Source organism: Aythya marila (genome assembly GCF_965140915.1).
Source record: "Aythya marila genome assembly, chromosome: 11".
NCBI classification, from domain to species: Eukaryota; Metazoa; Chordata; class Aves; order Anseriformes; family Anatidae; genus Aythya; species Aythya marila.
Window position 1 is genome coordinate 12,819,320 of NC_139052.1, and position 22,210 is coordinate 12,841,529.

Sequence of the window (22,210 nt, forward strand, 5' to 3'; positions counted from 1 at the left end):
AGGAAATTAATTTTGTAATAAAATTAGTTAAGTAGTAGTGCTGAAGAAGTGGGAAATGAACATCAGATGGCAATATTTTCCTGTGTTTAAGCTCTATGAATAATTATTAATATCTATAATCTGAGAAGATGCTTAAAGTAAATGGTGAAAAAGTTACAGTACTTAATGGAATTGAAAAGTAATTAAGATACTACAATTTTTGAGAAAGAGTGAATTGCTTGGTAACATGTACTTGTCTGAATGGCAGGTATTTTGATGCCTCCAAAAGAGAGGTCATACATCTGGGGCCAGTGAGCACAGGACACGCTGTGATGTGGGGCTGGGACCCAGGAGATCAGCAACTCTCGTGTTGTGCCAGGGCTGTCCCCTGGGAAAGGGCCTGCTAGTCCTGTGAGAAAATGCATTCACACTTGTCTGTTAGGAAAGACCAAAATGCAAACAATTCTTGCTTTACATGGGCACAAATGTTCTCTCAGACACATGAAGCAATGATGACAATCATTCCAGTGTGGTCATTGCAAACATCACCCAGCATGATCCAGCCTGGTTTGGTGGGGTGGCACTTTGAGGGATCACCTCATCTGTGACAAAGGGATGCTTTAAGGACTGCAGCTGGCCCACCCTTGGATTCTGTTCCCTACCCCGCTTCTAGGAATTTCACTTAACAGCACCCTGGCTGCTGTGTGCTGCCGCTTTAAGGCATGCACGCACTGCCAGGCTTCAGGTCCTGCCACTGCAGGAGCACCAGGCGCAGGCAGCAATCCTCTGATCAGGGCTCGGCACTCTCTCGCTGCTCTCTACTTAATAACGTTTGCCTGCTTAGGAGACAGCTGACCGGTGAGCTGAAGGCTTTCTTCTAGCGTGGCAGAGTTTCACCTGGTGCTGGCAGCAGCTCCCACCATGGCAGCAGCTCCAGGTGCTGCTGCGGTAAAAACTGCAAAGTCCTGCAAAAAGTACCAGACAGTGAAGCGGCATGCCAGCATCTACACCTACCAGGAGCCACCCCACAGGTAAGGCATCCTGCTCTCTTCTGAAGTGCAAATATTCCTTACTGAGCAGAAATGTGGGGTCTTGTCTTTTGCCTTTCATTTCGTCAGAGTGTAGTAATGTTAAAAGGAGCATGAGAAAAATCACTCCTCTCTTTATTTTTAGATGTACTTTAAACCACTTTTCTTCTCTTTTTCTTCTCATAAAAGTAATGTTTCATACTGCATCATAAACATCTTCAGCATAACTCCAGTGAATTCAGGGCATATCAGGGTAATAAATCTCTCTATACTTTTCCTGTGTATTATAATTTCCCTTGAATATCCACTGTGACCAAAGGTCAGAGTGGGGACTGTGGATCAATGGACCAGCAATCTGACTGACTATATCCTTTGGATGCTGTTACAAGAAAAGGTTTAGGTTGATTTATTTCAAAGTGATTCAAAAGTGTTCAGTTCTGTTCATATCATGCAAGGGGAAACTGTAGCAACAGGTTTTTAGCTGTGAGTCCCTGCAAGAGTGAATATTGCTGGTGTCACTTACAGTAGCCTGTTTAAAATGAGATGAGAGAGCTGTAGCTTAGCAAATGTGGTGACAGCATCAGAAAAGATGATTTAATGAGCATTTACAGAAATCTGCATTGGAACACATAATTTTTTTTTACAGGAATATGTAATTCTTGGTGTGCTGGGGTCTTATGCTCCTGTCCTCCCAGCAGGGAACAGGAGCAAAGGGCAAGAATTTCTTATCATTTCTTCCCCTCATTTTAACAAAGAATAACTTCTTCATTATTACCATCAAAGTAAAAGGCCAACACTTCATGGCAAGCAAATGAATGTTAAGTGCTCTTGCTGGAAATGTTTAGACAGCACTTTGTTCCAGAAAAATATACAGAATGTCTTGCTAGCCTGATGTAAAAGGTGCATGGCTGGAAAGGCTGGGAAAGCAAAGACTGGAATTCCTGCTGGGAGCACAGATGAGTTATGCCTGAGTAGCAGGTGGTGGGGAGGAAAAGGCATGTCCTAGAGTTGGGGAAACAATCCTAATTATTCATCAACTCTAAAAACAAGGTCGTGCCTGTTCCCTAGCTTACTGCTGTCGTATAACTCTCATAGATTGAGTACTGTACAAATCAACAGTTTGGGGAGCTGGAGGGTAATAATTTGTCTTGTTTTTTCTCTCGTGGGGTGTGTGCTGGACCATCAGCAACTCAGATGAGGATATCAGTGAGGATAAGGCTGACAACCATGATCCCGAGCAGATCTTTCAGAACATCCAGTACCAGAAGGAGATCATGTCCAACATCCGCTGCAGGCCATGGCCGATGAGGCAGAAGCTGCGGGCGCTCAGGTAACGGTGTTTGCACAGAAGCTCTCAGGCTTACTGACTGTGACCGTGTTTCCAGCTGCAGTTTTCCAGTGTAAGCTGAAAGGGAACAAGCCCAGAAATGATTTAGAGCGGCTAGGAAAGCACAGTGTGAGTATAGTCTGATGAGACCTGAGAGCTCATTGTAATCTTCAGGTAATATATTGTAAATGGTGGTAAGTAATGTGTGCTGGTAGGCACATTTGGTGTGGTCATGATGTTTCACAGCTTAAGATCTCAATAGTTATATTAACACTGCCATATTTGCAATGCAAAGGGTGGGTGTCCAACTCTTTCAGTTAAACTGTGTCAGGTCTTTCACAGTATGGTCTGTTTGGGACTTGCTTTTTTTCCTCTTCATCAAGCCTCTTTCTCTTAAAACACTGTCTGATGTGAGGATGGCATTGTAGTGCTGAGGAAGTGTGACATAGTCCATGACAGTGTTTCAGAGCACTTTGCTAGTTGCTGCCTGTGCAGAGCAAGGGGTTCAGAGTAACGGCATAGATGTAAAACACGATTCCACCTTCTTGTGCAGACAGGCAAAGGAGATCGTGCTGAAGTACGAAGGGAGGCTCACCAGAACAAGAGGCTACCAAGCTGCTGGTGCAGAGGTATGTCTGCTGCTTCTTAAATTACAGCTCCTCTCTATACCTATAGTCACCTGCAGTTTTTATTCACAGGAGTTTATGTTTTCTGTGCTGTCCTGATCTCAATCTCAAGGATTCTGTAGAGGGAAGAAAAAGGAGTTAAAAGCTTCTTTTTTCTTTTTTCCTCTTTTTTTTTTTTTCCAATTGTGAATATAGTAATTACATTTTTGCAGATTACTTTAATATGTGAGGGATGGATCTCCTATTAACACAGGATAAGCTTTCTTCTCAAATAAATATATTGAATATTGATGTCTGCCAGAGGGGGTGATGGGAATGGGATACCAACAATACAATGTCAGTATTCTCTGAAGAGCAATTTCAGCAGACGGTGGGGCCACAGTTCAATAGTTTAGTATGAAAAATGCGTCTAGCTTTTATTTTGGAAGACAATCCTACAGTAGCTTATTGTAAATACATTGTCAAAGAAGGCTTTTGCTTGCATAATACTCAAATAATTTGAATCTAATCTTAGCAAATCTATTTATAACACTAAAAATAGACCTTAGCCCTAATTGCTGGAAATTAATAACACATAGGAATTTGTCCCTAATATGCAACCAACGGAGAAGAGGTCTTTAGTCATTTAAGCAGTCAAGAATATTTGTGTCATCATAATGAGTAGACTTTTAATGATATAATTCATCTTAATTCTAAAAGTCAGGGTTGTGACGGTAAAATAGAACATCATGTATATTATTCGTGTAAACAAGTGAAAGGCTGCATGCCTAGCTGGTTTTCTGTTATGGTGGCATACAGCAAAAGTTAGAAGTACTGCTTCTTGAGGGAGGAAGGTCTCATCTTTTCTTGTTCTGCCTTTTTGTGTATGGCAAGTGCAATGGAAGTAGGATGCTGTTAAATACTGTTTTGTGCCTTGGACTTCAGTGGAACTAGCATGTTAACTAGAAAGAGACGTGCCAGGGGTCTGCAATGTGTGTTGGTAAATCAGATACTGGGCTCCCTTTTGTTCTTATTCCCATTTCCATAACAAAATCAAGACTTTCATCTTAGAGTTCACAATGATTCAAGCCTGTATCTAATCTAATTGCCTTTACTGCATGCTTTTGCTTGAAGACATTCTGCACAGAGATATAATTCAGAAGTTAATTAACACCACTTATTATGTGTAGGATATTCTTTTTTTTTTTCAGCATAAATTAGGGAATATATCCTTTATTTCAGGGCTAAATTAATAATAATAACAGAATGAGCTGAATTGTTTATTAAACTGGAAGTATTTTCTTAGAAAATAATGTGGTGACCAAAAATACACCACAATAAAAACAAGCACTAGATTGTCAGAATAAGAATTTAATGTTTGAGCGTGTGCTAAGAACAAAACACTTGCCTCAACCTGTAAGATGTCAGCAACAGTCTCAAGGTAACTGAGAGGTAAGCTGTTAAGTGTACCCATTTTTAAATTAGCTTGTAAAATTGGCAAAATACACCCTGTTCATAACTGGACAAGCCATTCCTAATGAGATTTATAAAAATTGAATGTGAAGTACTTATTACTGCTTTGACATTGACATTGAAGACATTTTGCTTTTGAGTTCAACTGTTTTCAATTTTATTTTTTTCTTTACATTTAATGTAGATATTCATACTCTGGATTATATAGGTATAATTATCCTTCCTTTTTTTGTTTAGGTATGTAGTAGACAGAAAAAAATAGTTATCTAATTATAATTTTAACTATACTACTCTGACATGGATATCTTTGTATACTTTATGAAACTACAGCACAACTGGTACAAGCTGCTTGATTCCAGTCTCAGCATCGTGAATTCTGTTTTCAAACAAAAGTAGCAATCCTAGCAATTGCCATGCAACTCACAACATCTACAATTTCTTTAATTAAAATAGTTCCAGTTCATGCAATAAAAATACTCGCATCACCATAAAAATTAATTAACTTTGGCCAAACAGATTGATGATACATTCAGTAATTAAAATGTGATTTACTTCTCTTTGGTTTCAGGAGATTAGATTTCATGATACAATATTGACACTGCTGCTGACTAAAATAGAGCTTTTTAAATATTTAGCTGTACTATGAAATGTACTTTATAATGAATAAGATAATACAAATGTTATTTTTATATTGATACTGTCATGGTATAACTCTAATTCAACAAATCAAAATCTACACTCAGTTTTGCTCATGCAGATCTTCTCCTACATGCACATTCCACTGTGTGCAGAAGATGCTTTGCTTTGAGCATGCCAAAATATGGAGACTGAATAAGGATTCTAGAAAGCATAAGCACAGTTTTTCTGTAGATGCCAATTGCAATACGCAGAGATAAGAATATAGTTGTTGAATTCACTGTTGTTGAATTATGAAAAGTTTTTGTCCTCTAAGAAAAACCGGTATCCTGCTTCTCTTCAAATTTGAAATTAGTTATACGTTCATTTGTTTGCCCTAGAAATTTAATTTATTGTTAAGTGCAGTGGGATTCCCTCATGAAGTATATGCAGACTGATTTGTATTGGCTTAGTTGATCTAAATAGAGAATCTGTAGAATTCCTCTTGAGGACCTTGGTATTGTGTTGGTGTTTTTGTGTTTGGTTGGTTGGTTTGGTTTTGGTTTCTTTTTAACTCTCAGGTCTAGTTATACGTCTTCGCAACTTCTTGCACAAAAGGCGTATGCTGTGGAGTCATTTTGTTTCCAGGCATCTTGCAACCAAACCCCATCTGGCAGGCTGAGGAAGGGGGTGATGGGTGCAGACAGAGTGAAAGCTGCCTCCCCCAGCACCTCCCTCCGCAGCCCCAGCCCGATGGGGCAGCAATGAGGAGCAACATTTAGCAGCTTCTGTATGTCTGGCCCTTGTGCATGAAAGGTGTGGGTTGATGGCTACTGACTGTACCCACAGAGGTGTATAAACGCCTCTCTGTAACTAGTATTTGTCTGCTGGTAAGCAGAGTCAAGGGGTCATGGGCCCATTCACATTTTGCGTGTTTCTAAAGCTCACCGTGGTTTGCTTTGCCCATCTCAACCCACAGACATGCTCTGAGACCTCAGCAATTAATGTTTGTAGTATTTCTTGTGGTACCAGGTGAAAGAGAGGTGAGTAAAGTGTTCTGATGGATTTTTTTCTTTTCCATGCAAAATTGTCACATTTATTTATATATATATATTTTTTCCCTCAGCTTTGGAGGAAGTTTCTTCGACTTGCATATAATTTTGTGGTCCTCTTTATTCCTTGGGAAATGAGAATTAAAAAAATTGAGAGTAAGTATAAAGATTGAATGGGATTGAACAGTAAAGCACTTGCTGAATTGACTTACTTTTGAATTAAATAGTACTTGGGAGGAAGTGTTAAACACAAACTTTGAGCAGCAACACAATTTTCATTTAGAACTTTGCTTTTTCTACTTTTCCTGATGCCTCAGATACTGCAGAGCTCTCATTTATGATCTTAGTGTCAGGTGGCTTTAAAAAATAAAATCAACTTTGTCCTATTGCCCACTGTGGTTGTTAAAGAGCAGCAAGCTTTGGGCATAGTCTATTGCAGCCCGTGGGGCAGCATCTTTAGGCCAAGCCCAGATGTGCCCAGGACCACGTGTGGCGTACAGCCTGCGTCGCCAGCCCCAGTGTCGGTGTCATTGACATGAACTAGGGCAGTGCTTATCATCCCAGTGGCTGGGACATACCTCTGTGCTTCCTCAGCAAAGGAAATGGCTGCATGATGTCACCCACACTGGCAGCTTCTTGTGTAAATACTGATGGTAATTATCAAACTTCCCCAACAGAGTTTGTGTTGGAATTGTGTTCTCCACATTGACATGCTAACATGTTCATGACCTTGCTGTTTGCACTGCATGAATGAGGCATGGTTTACTTTTGCTTTAGTCTTCAAGAAATACTTGATGAATAAATGATATGAGCTTTTATAGACCGTGTAGCTCAGATAACTATTTTCTGTGGTTTAAGGTCATTTTGGGTCTGGAGTTGCCTCTTATTTCATCTTCTTGAGATGGCTATTTGGAATCAATATTGTACTTACCATAATGACAGGAGCATTTGTAGTCTTACCAGAGGTAAGAATGTATGGTTAATATTTGCAGAAAATGCTTACTTGTTGCACTTTCCTTTCTGAATTAAACAAATGCCACACTTAGAGGCATACATCAATATAAATAAATTATTTAAAATAAATTCCACTGTTAAGAGGGTTTTTTTTTTTTCTGCCAAAGGGTAAGAGAATTTTGCTATTAGTGTTAGAGATTATATTTTGTCAACATGGTACTAATGCTTTTATAGAATATGTTTGTATCCGATTACTAAAATGAAGAATCAAATCCTAAAAGCTGCAGTTGGTGTTAAGTACACTCAGGTCCTGCTAATGTCATTTACAGGCAGAAAAACATAACATTTCCCTCCAGGCTCCGGTTTATTGTCCATTAGAAGGCATTTTCTAGAAGTCTGAACAGCTGTAACTTTGTTTAGGTCTTGCATGCAAATAAGGCTATTTATTAACTTTGTTAAATAATTAATAAATATTATTTCGTCTCACATACCTGTGCTTCAGTGATGTCACCAGAAACATGTCAATGTCTGATTTATCTTCTAATTTGTGAAGATGATAAAACAGCAAAGCCTCCCCAAGCACACACACGCACACACACACACGCACGCACGCACAAAAAAAAAAAAAAAAAGCGAAATGGAAAAGATTCTTTCCACTTTCTTTTTTTGATTTTGTAAGTAAAAGTGGATTTAATTTTAAAATACTATTTTGAGATCAAATATTGTTATATTTAATTTTAAAATGCTTAAATTGAAATGGACGATATTTGTCCATTTTAAATATGTATAGTTAATGATTTCATTTGACCTCTCTTTTCATTTTTCAGCCATTTAGAAGATGTCTACAGAGCACTAAATTACCTCATAGGTAGACCACAGATGGCCAAAGAAATCTGTTTTAGCGGAAAACAAATGCAGGATTTCTCATGGAATTGTTAGTTGGGGCAGGATGACCAAAGTCCATGGCATCTGATATACCAAATGGGGGGCAGGCCTTTTGAGGGTTGGAGGTGCTCATGCAGTTTTTCAGACCTTGTCTCTCTTCTCCCAGCTGCTGGCCGGAGCACCGTTCGGCAGCACAGTCAGCAAGACCATTCCCAAGGAGCGCATCGCCTCTGCTCAAGACCTGGACACCATCTGGTCACTGGGGGCAAGGCTAAATTCACTCTTTATTTTAAACCCCTCACTGTTTGGTTGTAGCTGTTATTTACTGCCTTTACTTACCAACTCTGCTCTCTGCAGGGCTACCTCCAGTACTCTGTTCTGTTTTACGGTTACTATGGTCGGGACAGGAAGATCGGGAAAGCAGGATACCGGCTGCCCCTCGCCTACTTCCTCGTGGGAATGGCAGTGTTTGCTTACAGCTTCATCATTCTCCTAAAGAAGTAAGATTTCCCATTTGTTGCCGTTCATAAGCTTACATGTTCTGGCAGTTAATGGTGTATTTATCCCATTTCCTCTGCCTTTATCCTGCATGGCCCTATTAACCTGCTAATAGCAGGGTGGCAGACTGGTTTTAATTATAGCTTGCTGTTTATCTTGCTGTTGATCTTTTCTCCCTCTTCGGTTTCCCAGTCTATAAAAGGAGGGCAGCACAGAGGATCTGTGTGGTTTATGTTTGTATAAAGTGAGGTCTGACTCTCCTGGAAGTTTTTCTCTTTTCCTCTGTACTGGTTTAAATATAGCTGTGACAGAAATTAACATTTTACATGTAATGCTTTCAAGCATTATTATTCCCATCTACTGAAAGACAAATATAAAAATGCTGTCATAGATGTAATATATTTTGCATCATTTCAGCTGGTATGTGGTATCCCATTCAAACATGAGCTTAATTCCTTTGCTGTTTAAGGGCCAGGAGTTAGGAGAGAGCAAGACAAAGTGCTGGCCATAAATCCAGGAATGTGCAGTGCCTACAGAAGGGCAAGGTCACTCTATCCTCTCGATTCACTTTCTCCTCCCTTCTAGATACCTATTTATCCGGCACAGTGCAGTCCAGGGTGATTTTTAGAGTTGCCTTTAATAACTTTCTGTTTCAAAACTGATCCTTCCCTTTTCATTTATTTTTATTCTAGCTGCTAGTTTGTGCCAGGGTCACTGATACGCTTGACACTGATTTACACATCTGCAGTTTCTGGATGTGATTAGCTTTTCTCTGTCTGATTTAGCCCACTGACTTCTTGCTTGCCTGATTATTGTAGTCCATTTAACACTGTCCTTTTAGATGCCCTTTCTTTCATAAGCTATTAATCTTCATTTCATTTCTTAGCATTTGCAATACTCTGCATTCTTGGCCATGACAAGTAGGTGTTGTGTTTTTTTTCTTTTTCCCAAAGTCTGTAAAACAGCACTGGGCTTCTATTTGACAATAACATATATTTTAAGGATGAAAACAAAACAACAACAAACACACAAAAAAAAACACAAGCAGATCTGCATGATCATTAGTTTTGCCAGATTGGCTCATAATCACATTACTTGTGGTAAGTTATAGCATTTTCTATCTGGATCCTACATGGAAATCTTAAAACCCTTTTAGCTCACAGCTCTAGTGAGATAGGTTTGCTTTTTTTTTATTAGCTATAAAGAATGCAAATACCAAACTGCCCTTCCACCCTGAGTCTCTTGTGCACTAGAACAAAAGTGAAGTTTGTTCTTGCAACCTCACCCTATTTTATCATCTTCAGAGAACAGCCAGCAATGACCCTCATTGCCACAAAATTTTCATGGTTCTAAAACAAAGACAACTGAAAACTATGACCAAACCACTGACTTGATATTCATCTTCACACATCAACAACTTCAACAACAATTTTTATTTTTTTTTTCTGGTCCAGAATGGCAAAGAACTCAAGAATGAGTTTAGCAAGTGCCTCTGATGAAAATTACACTTTCTGTTGGAGACTGTTCTGTGCCTGGGACTACTTAATAGGAAATCCCGAGGCTGCAGAGAGCAAAGCTGCTGCCATAGTTAATAGCATTCGGGTGAGCATCCACCCCTTATATATTTTTAGAACTGATTTGTTTGTTAAGTTGGAAGTTAAGTATGCTTTTCCTCTCATTTCCTTGCACTCTGTTGTTTCTTGGTGTTCACTGATGTCTTTGCCTAGGGGAGGGTTGGTATCACACCTCTGTGAGGTAATGCAGTAATACCATACTGCTGACACTGTTTCTCCTTTTCATAGTGTCTCTTGTGTCCCTACATGACCATTGTGTTCCTGTTGGGAAATGCTTTATTTAATGCCACCAGATGTGTGACAGGAAGCTAGAAAATTTGCAACAAATTTGCTTGTGTTGCAATTTTATTGAACAGTAGAATCAAAGTTACATTAACAATGTAAAAGCACTGATTTATTTCATCTCTCTGTAACAAGTGGCCCAGAGATACCTTACATCTCCATCAATATTAAAAAGGTGAATTAAATACAGATATTTTCTGCTTAGAATTTAAAAAACAGGTATGGTTTTCCTCAAAAGCAATTTACTTCATAAATTTAGTGTATTCATATAAATCATTAAACCAAATTACTTCAAACTGCATTGAAGACAAATTAATAATGAGATTTAGTTATTTCAGTGACTGAGGGTAGCTTTTGACAGTTGTGTATTACATTACTGACTCAGATTTTAAAGGCACATCCTGCTAAAAGGATCCAGTAGTGTAAACCTCCACTAGTAGACCATGAAACTACTGTGACAACACAAGTTAGCAGGACCTGTCCGGCACAGTAAGAGACAAAAGTGACTGAAAGTGCACAAATATTTTATTACTTGCGTGTTTATTTCTCAGAAATCTCTTTCAATTCTTAAGCTCCCTTATCACTTCCAAAACGTTATGCAGAACAGAGAGGTGTTTATCTATTTGCATTTCCAGGATGTAAAGTTTTTTATTAATATACTTAATACTCTCTGCAAAAGATGCATGTGTTATTTTTGCTGAATGCTACTAAAATGATAATGTTGTGTTTCTTTCAAGGAAGCTATATTGGAAGAGCAGGAAAAGAAGAAAACCAAAAATCTGTATGTATATAAGATTGGGGATACCTTCCAAAGCACTGCTTCAATGCAGATAGCAGGGCTATGTGCTCATTTCATACTTGTAAAAAAAAAACATGTTAGAAAAGACCCCTGTGTCTAAAGACAGCCTACTGTTTTGGCTGTGTGATTTTTTTTGTTTTTCAGGGCAGTCACTATAAGCTTAAGGATTATTGCAAACATCCTTGTGCTTCTCTCACTTGCTGGAAGTATTTACATCATTTATTTTGTCGTGGATCGATCCCAAAGGTTAGAGCATACCAAAAAGGAATTGACTCTTTGGGAAAAAAATGAGGTACGTTGCATTTGTCACCACTGTGTTAGAAGCAGGATTATTGTCTCGGGGCTCTCCATAGTGATAGTGTGCTCATGAGACATGAGCCAGGAGAAATGAGGAGAGAGAGGGCAGAGCTGTGGTTACCTGGGTCTCTTTGCATGTTGGCTCTGCACCAAGGTGTCAGCAGAGCTGACACAGGCAGGGAGGTGCTGCAGGTCCTCATTTCACAGAGACTGCACTTCTAGCTGCCCCTTATTTCGTGAGGACAAAGCATAAACTCTCCTCTGTCACTCACAAATCTACTTTTGTGCCTGTGATTGAGCTGAGCGAACACTGGCTCAAGGGACTAAAAAGAACTGTTACAAAGGAATCAGCTTTTACAATGGCTATTGATTTCAGCTGAAAGATATGGAACGTTCTGTGAATACTTCAGTGCAGAGGAACAAGTGGTTGCTGAGAATAAGAAGTGAGTGGGTATGGAGAACATACTCATCAGTTTCAGAGGAAGATGCTGTCCTTATATTTTCAACAAATATAATTTTATTTAATAAAGTAATAATTTGAAAGCTAGAATATATCTAGAGTAAAGATTCCTGAGTAGCAGATTCCAGATCTATAATTTTGGATCCCAGCTGCTGTTATTACTGATGTCAATAATAACTGTTTAACATGACTATTCTTCAAGAAAATCAATCACCAAAACATGTAGTAGGATTTCAATCAGTAGTCAAATCACTACAGGAGATCAACAAGCAAAGCTACAAAATGCTGCGTCTTTCTGTTCTGTAGGTAAGCGTAGTTGTGTCGCTGATTACCATGATTGCACCCTCTGCTTTTGAGCTTGTGGCAGCTCTAGAGATGTATCATCCAAGAACCACTCTTCGCTTTCAGCTTGCCAGGTATGGGCATTCTGCAGTGTAGAAAGAATGGGAAGAACAAAGGAGGAAGAGGAAAGATGCATTCTGGTCACAGTTTTTATTTCAGACAAACCAGAGGGTAAGAATTCTGTGGGATATCGATGCCAATAACCTTTATCTCTTGCTGTTTTCAGAGTTCTTGTTCTGTATCTGGGAAATCTCTACAGTTTAATCATTGCTCTCCTTGATAAAGTGAACATCATGAGTGACGCTGTAAGTTTACTGATATTTGCTTATGTGCAAAACTAGTTGGCTTTATAGATTTATAGACTTTATTATAAAATTCCTTCTATTGTAATATGTATATATATCAAATCAGGTGAAAGCTAGTTTGAAATCAAAGTATTAAAAACACTACGGCTTGATAGGATTGTAAAGTTTATTTTGTAATGTTCTTTTGCAAATACCTGTAGTCTTTTAGGATAATTGTATCCATTTAATCACTGATGTCTAGTAAGAAAATAGACTTATATGCATTGTTTGGCTACTCAAATAAGTCAACACCTTAGGTAGTTGGAAATATTTGACCTCCACTCAGCATTTACTGCTGTCCTAAAATTGCATCTGCATCTAGACTTTGGCGGCTACTTGAAAGTCACCTAATTGCTGCTTGAAAATGCATGAAGAAATGTCTTTATGTGTATGTATGCCTTGTTGAAGAAGGCATGGGGCTTTTGTATGTACTGCAAGTAATAACAGCATGTGAAAATGCAGCTTTTCAGGACATTTATTTTTTCAGGGCTCCAAAGTTAACAATGATGCAAGTAATTCTACCTCCTTCTTAGTAACTAAAACTCTTTCTAAAGAAGACAATTTATCTACAACTATTCCTTACGTTCAAATTACAAGAAGCAGCATTGCAACATCAGAAGAGTCTCACACTCAAAGCCTGACAGTTCCTGACACACAGGTTAACAAAACAGTTTCCTATAATACCCAGAATTCACAGGACCAGTGCTGGGAGACCTATGTTGGCCAGGTATGTAATTGTTACGTTATTTAAACAATTCATTCCTAATCCATGTTTGACCAAAAAGTTAATATCATGTTGGGCTGTGTTCAATTTTAGAGATTTTCTTTGTGTAAATTCTGAATTTTTAGCTAAGGGTTGTGTAGAAAGAGCAAAGAGTATGCAAAGTGATACAGCCACAGATCCAGGCTTTGTTTTTTGTTCAGTATCTACAATGTGTTTAGTGTTGTATGAATGTCCTTTTGCCAGGCTTCAGTCTCTGTCTTCAGCTCTGCACAGGCAGATCTCTACAGATGTATGACACTGATATAGACCCTAATTTAATAGGATGCATAATACAAAAGTTGTCATTTGATCCTGGTGCATTTTGGTCTCTGTCAGTGCTGCACACATCTCATGTCTAGGCCACTAGAGTAAGAATGACGCTAGCATGCAACTGACTGGCTTAGTTCCTTTTTCCAGAGTGAGCAGTATTAAAGGACTTGCTTGATCATCAGGAGCAAAAATCTCCTCCCAGGTTTATTAGATTGACTTCTATTCTTGTATAGCCACTCTCCCTATTACACAGACATCAGGTATTTTTTCTAATTGGTGTTCTTTTTTTCTTTTCTTTTTTTTTTTTCAGAATGGGGCTAGAGATTCTTGGAAACAATCTTTTTTAATGTAATTTTGTGTTTTTAAGGGTCAAATAAAGAATAACTATTCATTTGTAAGCACTAAACAGATTTCTGTTGTGGCTTGATGATCTTACTGTCAATGGGTTGTGTTTTTGTATGAAGAATCAGCATTTCTCATTGTGAAGCACTTATCCAGTGTGTATTACAACAGTGAGGATAATAAAGGATTCTATTCAGCAGAGTAAAATTTTCAGGATAATCATTAGAAAGAAAGGTTGAAGCCACTATGACCAGAGTTATATTCTTGCAAGCAGTAGAAGGCACATTGGAAGATTGATTATATTTGTTCTCTTTGCCAGAATAAAGGCAAATAAGGGAAAAGTCAAAGAGGAAAAGCGTAAAAAGCAACAATTTATATATTCAAATAATATTTAATCAGGATACTAATCTGGAGCCAAAATATGTAATACAAGTATAACTGAAAAAGAGCTGTGTGTGAGGCAGTTTTATTCCAGAATGACTTTGTGTTGGAATGATATGTATTTCAGGAGATGCTAAAGCTGTCAATCATCGACATGATTTTCACAGTTGCAAGCATCCTGCTAATTGATTTTTTCCGTGGATTGTGTGTCCGATATTTAAGCGATTGTTGGTGCTGGGATCTAGAAAGCAAGTTTGTAAGTACGGGCTTTTATTTTATGAAACCAAGATGCTAAATATATGTAGGCTCCCTAGTACTGGATGTTCTTAAAGCCTGTCAACAGATACATAATTTCTTGGTAGCACATGTCTATAAAGGCACAGCTCACACTGAGGGTTTTTTTTTTTTTCGGGAGGGCATGGGATAAATGCCAAGACTGGGTATTATTCTCAAGCCTACTCCCATGGTTGTGGTGCAAAAACTTTGTTTTTCCCCAAATGAGATGATGTAACGGTCCCAGAGAAAAAGATGAATGGTTTGGCCTTTTGAAAAGAGAGGGCATGGGTTGTTTCCCACATCCTCTTTTCTGTAGCTGTCACAACAAATCCATAATGGGGATAGTGGTCAAAGAAACAAGAACCAAAAGCATATAGTCCTTCAAGAAAATTAAGCTAAGTAATATTTGGTTAGCAAGCAGCTCTTGTCATGAAAGGCTGAAGTCTGTTCTTTGTCCTTAAATAAAGAAGTGAAGTAAATTAGAGAGAAATTAGTTCAATCCCCTGCTACAGAGTAGGTTTTACTGTGTTCTCACTACCTGTCAAAAGTGGGTGTTCGGTCTGGACATTTCAGGCTATGTGCTGTCTGAAAACTGAATCAGTCAAAAGTTTGTAATAAATGATCTGTTGGGGGAAAAGAAAAAAAAAAAGACAAGGTATTCATCCTACACTGTCTTTATTGTAGCCAGAATATGGAGAATTCAAAATTGCAGAGAATGTACTGCATTTGGTCTACAATCAAGGAATGATCTGGTATGTAATCCTTAAGTGATCTTTCTTGTCCTTGGTCAGTGTGTTGATTACTAAGTCTGATAATTCCCAATGATACCTATTTAAGTAGGATATTAGTAATGCGTTTTTTGTACTTTACTGTAATAAGAGATTTTCTGCTGATAGTTAACTATTGCTTACTTATATTTTTCATATGTTCTTTGTTGTTAAAATTGCTCCAGCAATACTGAGCACTGAAATGACATTATTTTTGCAGGATGGGAGCCTTCTTTTCACCTTGCTTACCAGCATTCAATGTTCTCAAGTTGATTGGACTCATGTACCTGAGGAGCTGGGCTGTGTTAACGTGTAATGTACCACATCAGCAGGTTTTCAGAGCCTCTCGGTTAGTCAAAATAAGAACAAAAGATAAAGAATAAATGAAATGCAGACAGTGGAAATGCCTTCTGCGCACAGAAATGAAATGAAAGGAGCTTTTAGTTCTGAAAATTGACAATCAAAATTGACAGATAACAAAGGTCTGTGAAGAAAAAAAAAAAAAGAAAAGAAAAAAAAAAAACGTAGTTACTGAGAAACTGGAGAGTTTGAAAAGCTGGGTAGTTAAAGATGTACACAGAAGAGAGACAAATGGCATTGAATTGCCCAAGGTTGTTTTCTGATTGTACTGAAAACTCTGGTGGATGTTCCTTGCCAAAAGGCAAGGTATGGATTTTGATGGGCAGTATCCAGGGCAGAAGGTTGCCTCATTTCACTGAGGAAATTAACCAATAGTATCAAAAGTCTTTTTATTGCCAAAGTTTGGGGGTGAGTAGAAATCAAACTGAAAAATATGTCAGGGAATATTCCTAGACCAGTAAATGTGGCCTAACACAATTTATTTCCATACAAATCTGACCAAGTGCAATAAGCTACATGTGTGAATTGTTCAAAGTCCTATTTCTTGGTATTTCTTTTTATGAAAACTATTAAGGATCTGATATTGTCTGTTGCATGACACAACGGAATTCCACCTTTTAATTCTGTCTAGATGAATATCAGAATTGTTTACTCAAAATGGAAATAACTTAGGGCATCTTTAAATCTTAAAAGTCAATTATTTCTAACATGTTTTGAAGATGATTTAAGTTCTGCCACTTTTTTTGTGTTCTCCCCACAACGTGTCTGGGAATTAAGGCGAGTTTTTTTAAAGAAGAGTGCTATAAATGGTTCTCTGGCTGTAGCAGTGGTATCTGGAAAGCAGTGCAAATAGAATTTTGATCATTAAGGGTCTGTTTAAGCTGGCTCTGTTCAGACTTTTTAATCAGAACAGAATGATTTTGATCTTTCAAAAACATAGATCTTGAACTTGTTAGGTAGATGCAGACTTACATCTTTCATGTTGTCTCTTTTTTTTTCTCCCTGATTAGTATAATCTGAAACATGTTATGCCTTCTTGCAGATCCAATAACTTCTACTTGGCCATGTTGCTGTTCATGTTGTTTTTATGCATGCTACCAACAATTTTTGCTATTGCCCGGTATAAACCATCTTTAAACTGTGGTCCCTTCAGGTAAGTTATAATGGACTAATGACAATTGAGAATGTTTTATTCCACCCTCTCTCAATAAATTAATCAGCTTTAACATTACCCAAATTACCAACAAATAGAAGTTTATGGATAGGACAATGCTTTTGTGCTGTCAGTTTTTTCCAGTTTAAATATTAATTAGCTGAATATGTCAACCTCCTGAGTGAGTTGCTTTATATACATGGTTCCAACATTTCATGTTTAGATGATGTAATGTTCCAGTAAGAAATCTAGCACATATTGCCATCCTGTGTCTCAGTCCAAGCACCCTTCAAGTCTGGTCAGTGCTATTGCACTTCTGTAAATTTCTTTTAAAAATAATGAACTTACTTATAAAAGAGTATCTTTTTTTTATATCTCCCCTTGGACTACACTATTCCAAAAAGGTCTTGTAGGAAAGCTCTTATTTATTCAGTGCAACACTCCTTAAAAATTTGGTGTACCAAGCATTTCTTGCAATTTAATTTTACTTTTTTTCTTCCTCCTGTAGCGGACAAGAAAAAATATATGATATCGTTTCTGAAACAATTCAAAATGATTTTCCCGCATGGTTCAACACAGTGATTACTTACATCAGCAGTCCTGTGGTGGTCCTCCCTGCACTCCTACTTCTATTGTAAGCATTTTTTTTCATAGAAAAGTTAACTTGATTGTTAACTTGATCTCTTGAGAGTCAAATGTTGATACTGAGGAACAAGCACTGCATTATTGTTAAGCATTAAGCATATCTGAAGGAAAAAAAATACTCTTACTGAATATACAATCTATAGATCAGATGGGAATGAGAGGATATTAAAAAAACTGTCAACACATTTTCAAAAGGACATTTCTTGTTCAGGGAAATAGTGTTAAAGCAAGTTCATTACAGTGTGTCAAGGCTTACAGTGCTGTTGATTCTAGGAAGTTTTAAGATATTTCTTCCCTCTCAAGAGCCACGCAGAAGTTAATTTTCCATTTCCTCATGGTGATTAGTTGAGCTTATGACTGTGAACAGGGTTCAGGCCATCATTGAAAGAAGCTACCCAGTCCTGCTGATTCCTGACAAGATAAATCAATTATGAAGGTCTGCTCTTAAGTGTTAATGTAATACAGCTTCCTGTAGACCTTCCAGTGGAAGTCCTTTCTTACTCCAGTCTCTAAATAATTGTTCACAGCTGGGAATTAATATTTGCTTTGAGCTGTTTGAAATTCACTTTGCTTCTGTGAAGTGTCATGTATTTTGCTTGCATCTTTCTATTTTTTTCCCATAAGCTACAGACAAGTGCAGAGTTTGTCCCACTGTAGTACCAAGCTACAGTTTTTATAGCAAATCCCCAGCTTGATTTTCGGATAAATTGAGAAGACATAAAGCATTATTTATCATTTGTAACTTTTTCCTTTAAGGTCACAGCTTCATAAATAAACTTATTTACAAACTCAAGTAGATCTGTAGATTGTTTTAAACTGATGGATAAGCACATATGTAAATGTTTGTGCTAACAAGTCTAGTTATAAGACTTTACATCATCTGAAAGCCACTAATACATTGCTGAGCCAGATCTGATCTCAGCTGTGTCAGTGTAAACAAGGTGTTATTGCAACCAACCAACAAAATGACATTGTAAAGCACATGCAACTCAGCTATAGTTCCTCTCCAAGTAACCTTGGACTGGAGAAAAAGAAAAAAGAAAAAAAAAAAAAAAAAGGCATGGGCACAATTAGTACTGCTGTTAAATCTGTTTTCAGTATCACATTTCTTACGCTTCCATGTGTATTTGCTTGAAAGAAGGCTGTGATCCATTATCACAATATAAAGGAAATGCTAAAAAGCACCAACTGACCTTGTACACCATTTTGATGACTTATAAATCTTCAAAGAGAATATTGTCAGGAATAGTTGATGTGATTCATAATCACCTCTTTCACTTCTAGCATGCTTATCTATTACCTACAAAGTATTGCAAGATCCTTGAAATTCACCAACAATCAGCTAAGAATGAAGATCCAAACAGTAAGTACAGCTCAAAGTACTTTTATATAGAATTTGGTGGGTCTTCAGGAAAGTGCTAGCCTAATTACACCACGAAAATCACTTTCCTTGTTTCACAATGTAAAACCCATCCTGTATTTCTTATCTTTACACTAAAATAAATTTAGTTTCTAGTCCATAGTAACTTGCTGCTTCTCATTCTCCTGAATGCATTTTAGGAAAGAACTGAAGATAAGAAAAAGGTGGTTCAGATGGCAGTAGGTAAGTTGTTGAGCTTTAGAAGTTCCACTATTAATAAAGCATTTGCATACAAATATATTTTGATTTCTTATTATAGAGAGAGACATTCAACCACGTTTAAAAAACTATTTTTGGTAGTCATCCTTGTAGATGGCTTTTGAGCCCAGCTTTACTTGGGCTGAGTATTTTCTTGCTTTTGTCACATACAGGGCAGAACCTGGTAGCAACCCCGATTCATATCATGTCAGACCTTGCTCAGAATTCATCGGGTAATAGACAGAAGAGGGAAAAGGGAATGGCCCCTGTTCTTTGACCTCCCTGGGTTAAACATTTCATCTGCAATGAAGAGATTTAGGTTTTTATTGCCTACTGTGCCTTGAGGGAATTTGAGCCTACACACCTTCCACCTCTCAGATTTTAGCAACAAGAAGCCACAGAAAGGATGCAGTCCTTCTAATTAATCCCTCCCAGTGAAAGTAATAAGTAGATATGTGCCAAGCTTTAAATAAATAAATAAATAAATAAAAGACAATCAATGGTTATGGCTAGATCTTAATGTTACTGACCGCTTATATCACTACCGTGAAGACGTAAGTGGTGAAAAACCTGATGTAGAGCAATATATTGATGAGGAGTGACTATAAAGGGCAATGAGGTGTGATGAGGTGTGTGTGCTAGTTTGATTTCCATTGTTACGGAAACCAAATGCAGCTTTTGGCTCTGACCAGCACAGTCACTAGGGTAAGTTTGCTCAATCTGGCCATCTTCTTACATGTTATGAACTAAAACAGGGCTCTTGAAAAGAAACAATGGCTTTGTGCCCACTTGGATTTCTACAGTGCAGTTTCCAGTGTTTTTCTGTGGTCAGCAATAGTGTGTCTGCTGCGTACTGCAGTGTGCCTATCCACCCCTTTTTATCACCCCTTCTACAAGTATAGCACCAGTATCTCTCTGCTGAACACAGTGAGGTTCTGTCATCATGTTATCCCCTGACTGGTGGGTGAATTTGAGCCAATGCATTTACTCAACTGTTTCTAAATGTAGAGGCCTGGAGAGATAGTGTAATAATTTCTGCTTTCTAGCCAGAATCCAGAATCTGGGTGGGAATGACAAGAGACCAGACCAAGAAAGTGATCTTATCAGCCAGGAATCTTCTGTTCGATCCTCAACGCCCCGGAAGAATGGCAGTGTCTTGAACTTTGAATCTCCTGTGACCAAAGGCACCAGAATACAAACCATTTCCCAGTCTGTGCCCCAAACTGTGCCCTCAACTGATGTTGCAAGACCTGTCAATGCAAATCCCACAACTTCAACATCTTTAACGTCAGCTCCCTCAATATCAAGTGTACAGAAATCAAGAAACAATCATACCACTAACAGGCAAGACTTTTTGTTTTGAAATGATATTTATTCCATCAACTCCATGACATTCATGTGTTTATTTGCAAAATAGCTGTGCATTCAGACTAACTGAAGCAGTACAGCAGCTAAGGAATTTTGTAAAAGCAGATTCATTCATGGGTACTATTCAGACTGCTGGTAACATCACCTCCTTAATTCTCTCTTAATTCAGCCTGCCAGACAGGATTATAAAACTTTTGAAATAATGTAATTGACGGAGTTTACACATACCTCAAGCAGAGGTAAATATTAAGCTTTCTGTCTGGCATATAAGTAAAATAGCTTATATGGGACACTATTTAAAAGAACAAGACAGACACAGTAACAGTGAAGTAATCCTGTGCAGAATGCCTGTGCAAGTCTAGTTGTTGCGTGACTGTTTTTGGACATGTTGGTTCAGACAGCACACTAGTGCTTTAAGCTACCTGTGTGGGCTTTTTTGTGTTGTGTTTTTGTTGTTTTGGGGGGAGGATGTGTTGTTGTTTTTTTTTTTTTTTTTTTTTTCCAAGTAATGAGATTAAAAAGTATTTCTAAACAGTTCTCAAAATATTAAGAAAACAGATCTGGAACATGCTTTGAAAGGTCAACGGTCTGATGTCATTTCATAGGGAAGTACAAATGCATCTCCTAATTTCTGTGTTTCTCTAACAGTTCGTAAAACTTTTGAACAATACAGATTCTGCAACAGAGATCTCTGTCCTTACAATCCAGTGTTTGGCTTCTGTGCAGTTAATTTCTTATGTGTTTTGATTATATTGGGACATAAGAATATCTCTCAACATTTGATTCATTTTTTATTCCTAAAGGTACCCAAGTGTTGTGCACGGGAGTGCAAGTGAGCTCTGTAAAACAAAGCCCTACACACCAGTGACTTTCAAAAAGCATATGGAAGATGTTCATTCTGAGCCTCTCTTTAGAAAAAGCATTCGGCAGGCAAATTCAGATGCTCTTGGGGCGGGGGCTCCTGTTTTTGTGGGACGCAGACCACATGCTACCAGATACATTATTGTTAATGAAAATGAGTCCCGCAAAAAATCATCCCGTTCTACCTCCCGACTCCAGAGGCAATTCCGAATGGAAGAACCAGGAGATGTTATTGAGTTGTATCCACGCAACATTAGAAGATATGTGGTTCGTACACCACACCGGGTGTATTCCCCTCATCCCAGTGAAGAGGAGGAGGAAGAAGAGGAACTTAGGAGACACTACATGAACAGATCGCATCGCCCTCGTTCGCTATCTGATCTTCGCCCGGCACCAAGATTTTACATTGGGGAGCACGCTGATGGCCATGTTCTTATGAGCAAGGATCTAGCCAAAGTGCATTACAAATCCTGGGATGATGGTTTTGAGATGGACCTAGACAGACCTCCATACGCTTACAAGAAAGTGCACCTGAAAAATGTTGAAGCTGACCAGCACTATCCTGAGCCACATATGAAACCGAAGTCAAAGCATAAGCTGGAGCAATCTCTCACAGAATCTGATTCAGTTTCCATTGAATCCAGCAGTGATCCACAGAACAGCAGCAATGACCAATATATCCAGGTCATTCACAGCAAAGAAAAGTACCTGAAACCTGGGTCAAAACTCACCAAAAAGAAATCAAAGAACAGTATTGATCTAAACATGTCTGAGCCTAATGAACTGGTATGCTCAAATGTCTGAGAAAGTGCCCCAGCCTTTTTTGTGTTTTGGACGGGTGTATGTGCATTTGTTGTACTTGCTTTTTGACATCTATTAGAATAACTACAAG

General features: G+C 38.2%; 1 protein-coding gene across 1 annotated transcript; it reads left to right on the forward strand.

Moving 5' to 3' along the window:
• Nucleotides 1-894: 894 nt before the first annotated feature.
• Nucleotides 895-22,206, forward strand: TMC3 (transmembrane channel like 3). Its single transcript, XM_082768803.1, has 23 exons — nt 895-1,010; nt 2,194-2,337; nt 2,888-2,963; nt 6,154-6,235; nt 6,938-7,044; nt 8,085-8,183; nt 8,276-8,418; nt 9,871-10,018; nt 11,010-11,053; nt 11,216-11,363; nt 12,135-12,244; nt 12,397-12,475; nt 13,002-13,241; nt 14,398-14,526; nt 15,231-15,298; nt 15,534-15,662; nt 16,716-16,826; nt 17,335-17,460; nt 18,756-18,834; nt 19,032-19,074; nt 19,263-19,322; nt 20,136-20,433; nt 21,261-22,206. Exons 1-23 carry the CDS (start codon nt 901-903, stop codon nt 22,120-22,122), a joined length of 3,435 nt encoding a protein of 1,144 aa, XP_082624929.1. The 5' UTR covers nt 895-900; the 3' UTR covers nt 22,123-22,206.
• Nucleotides 22,207-22,210: the final 4 nt, after the last annotated feature.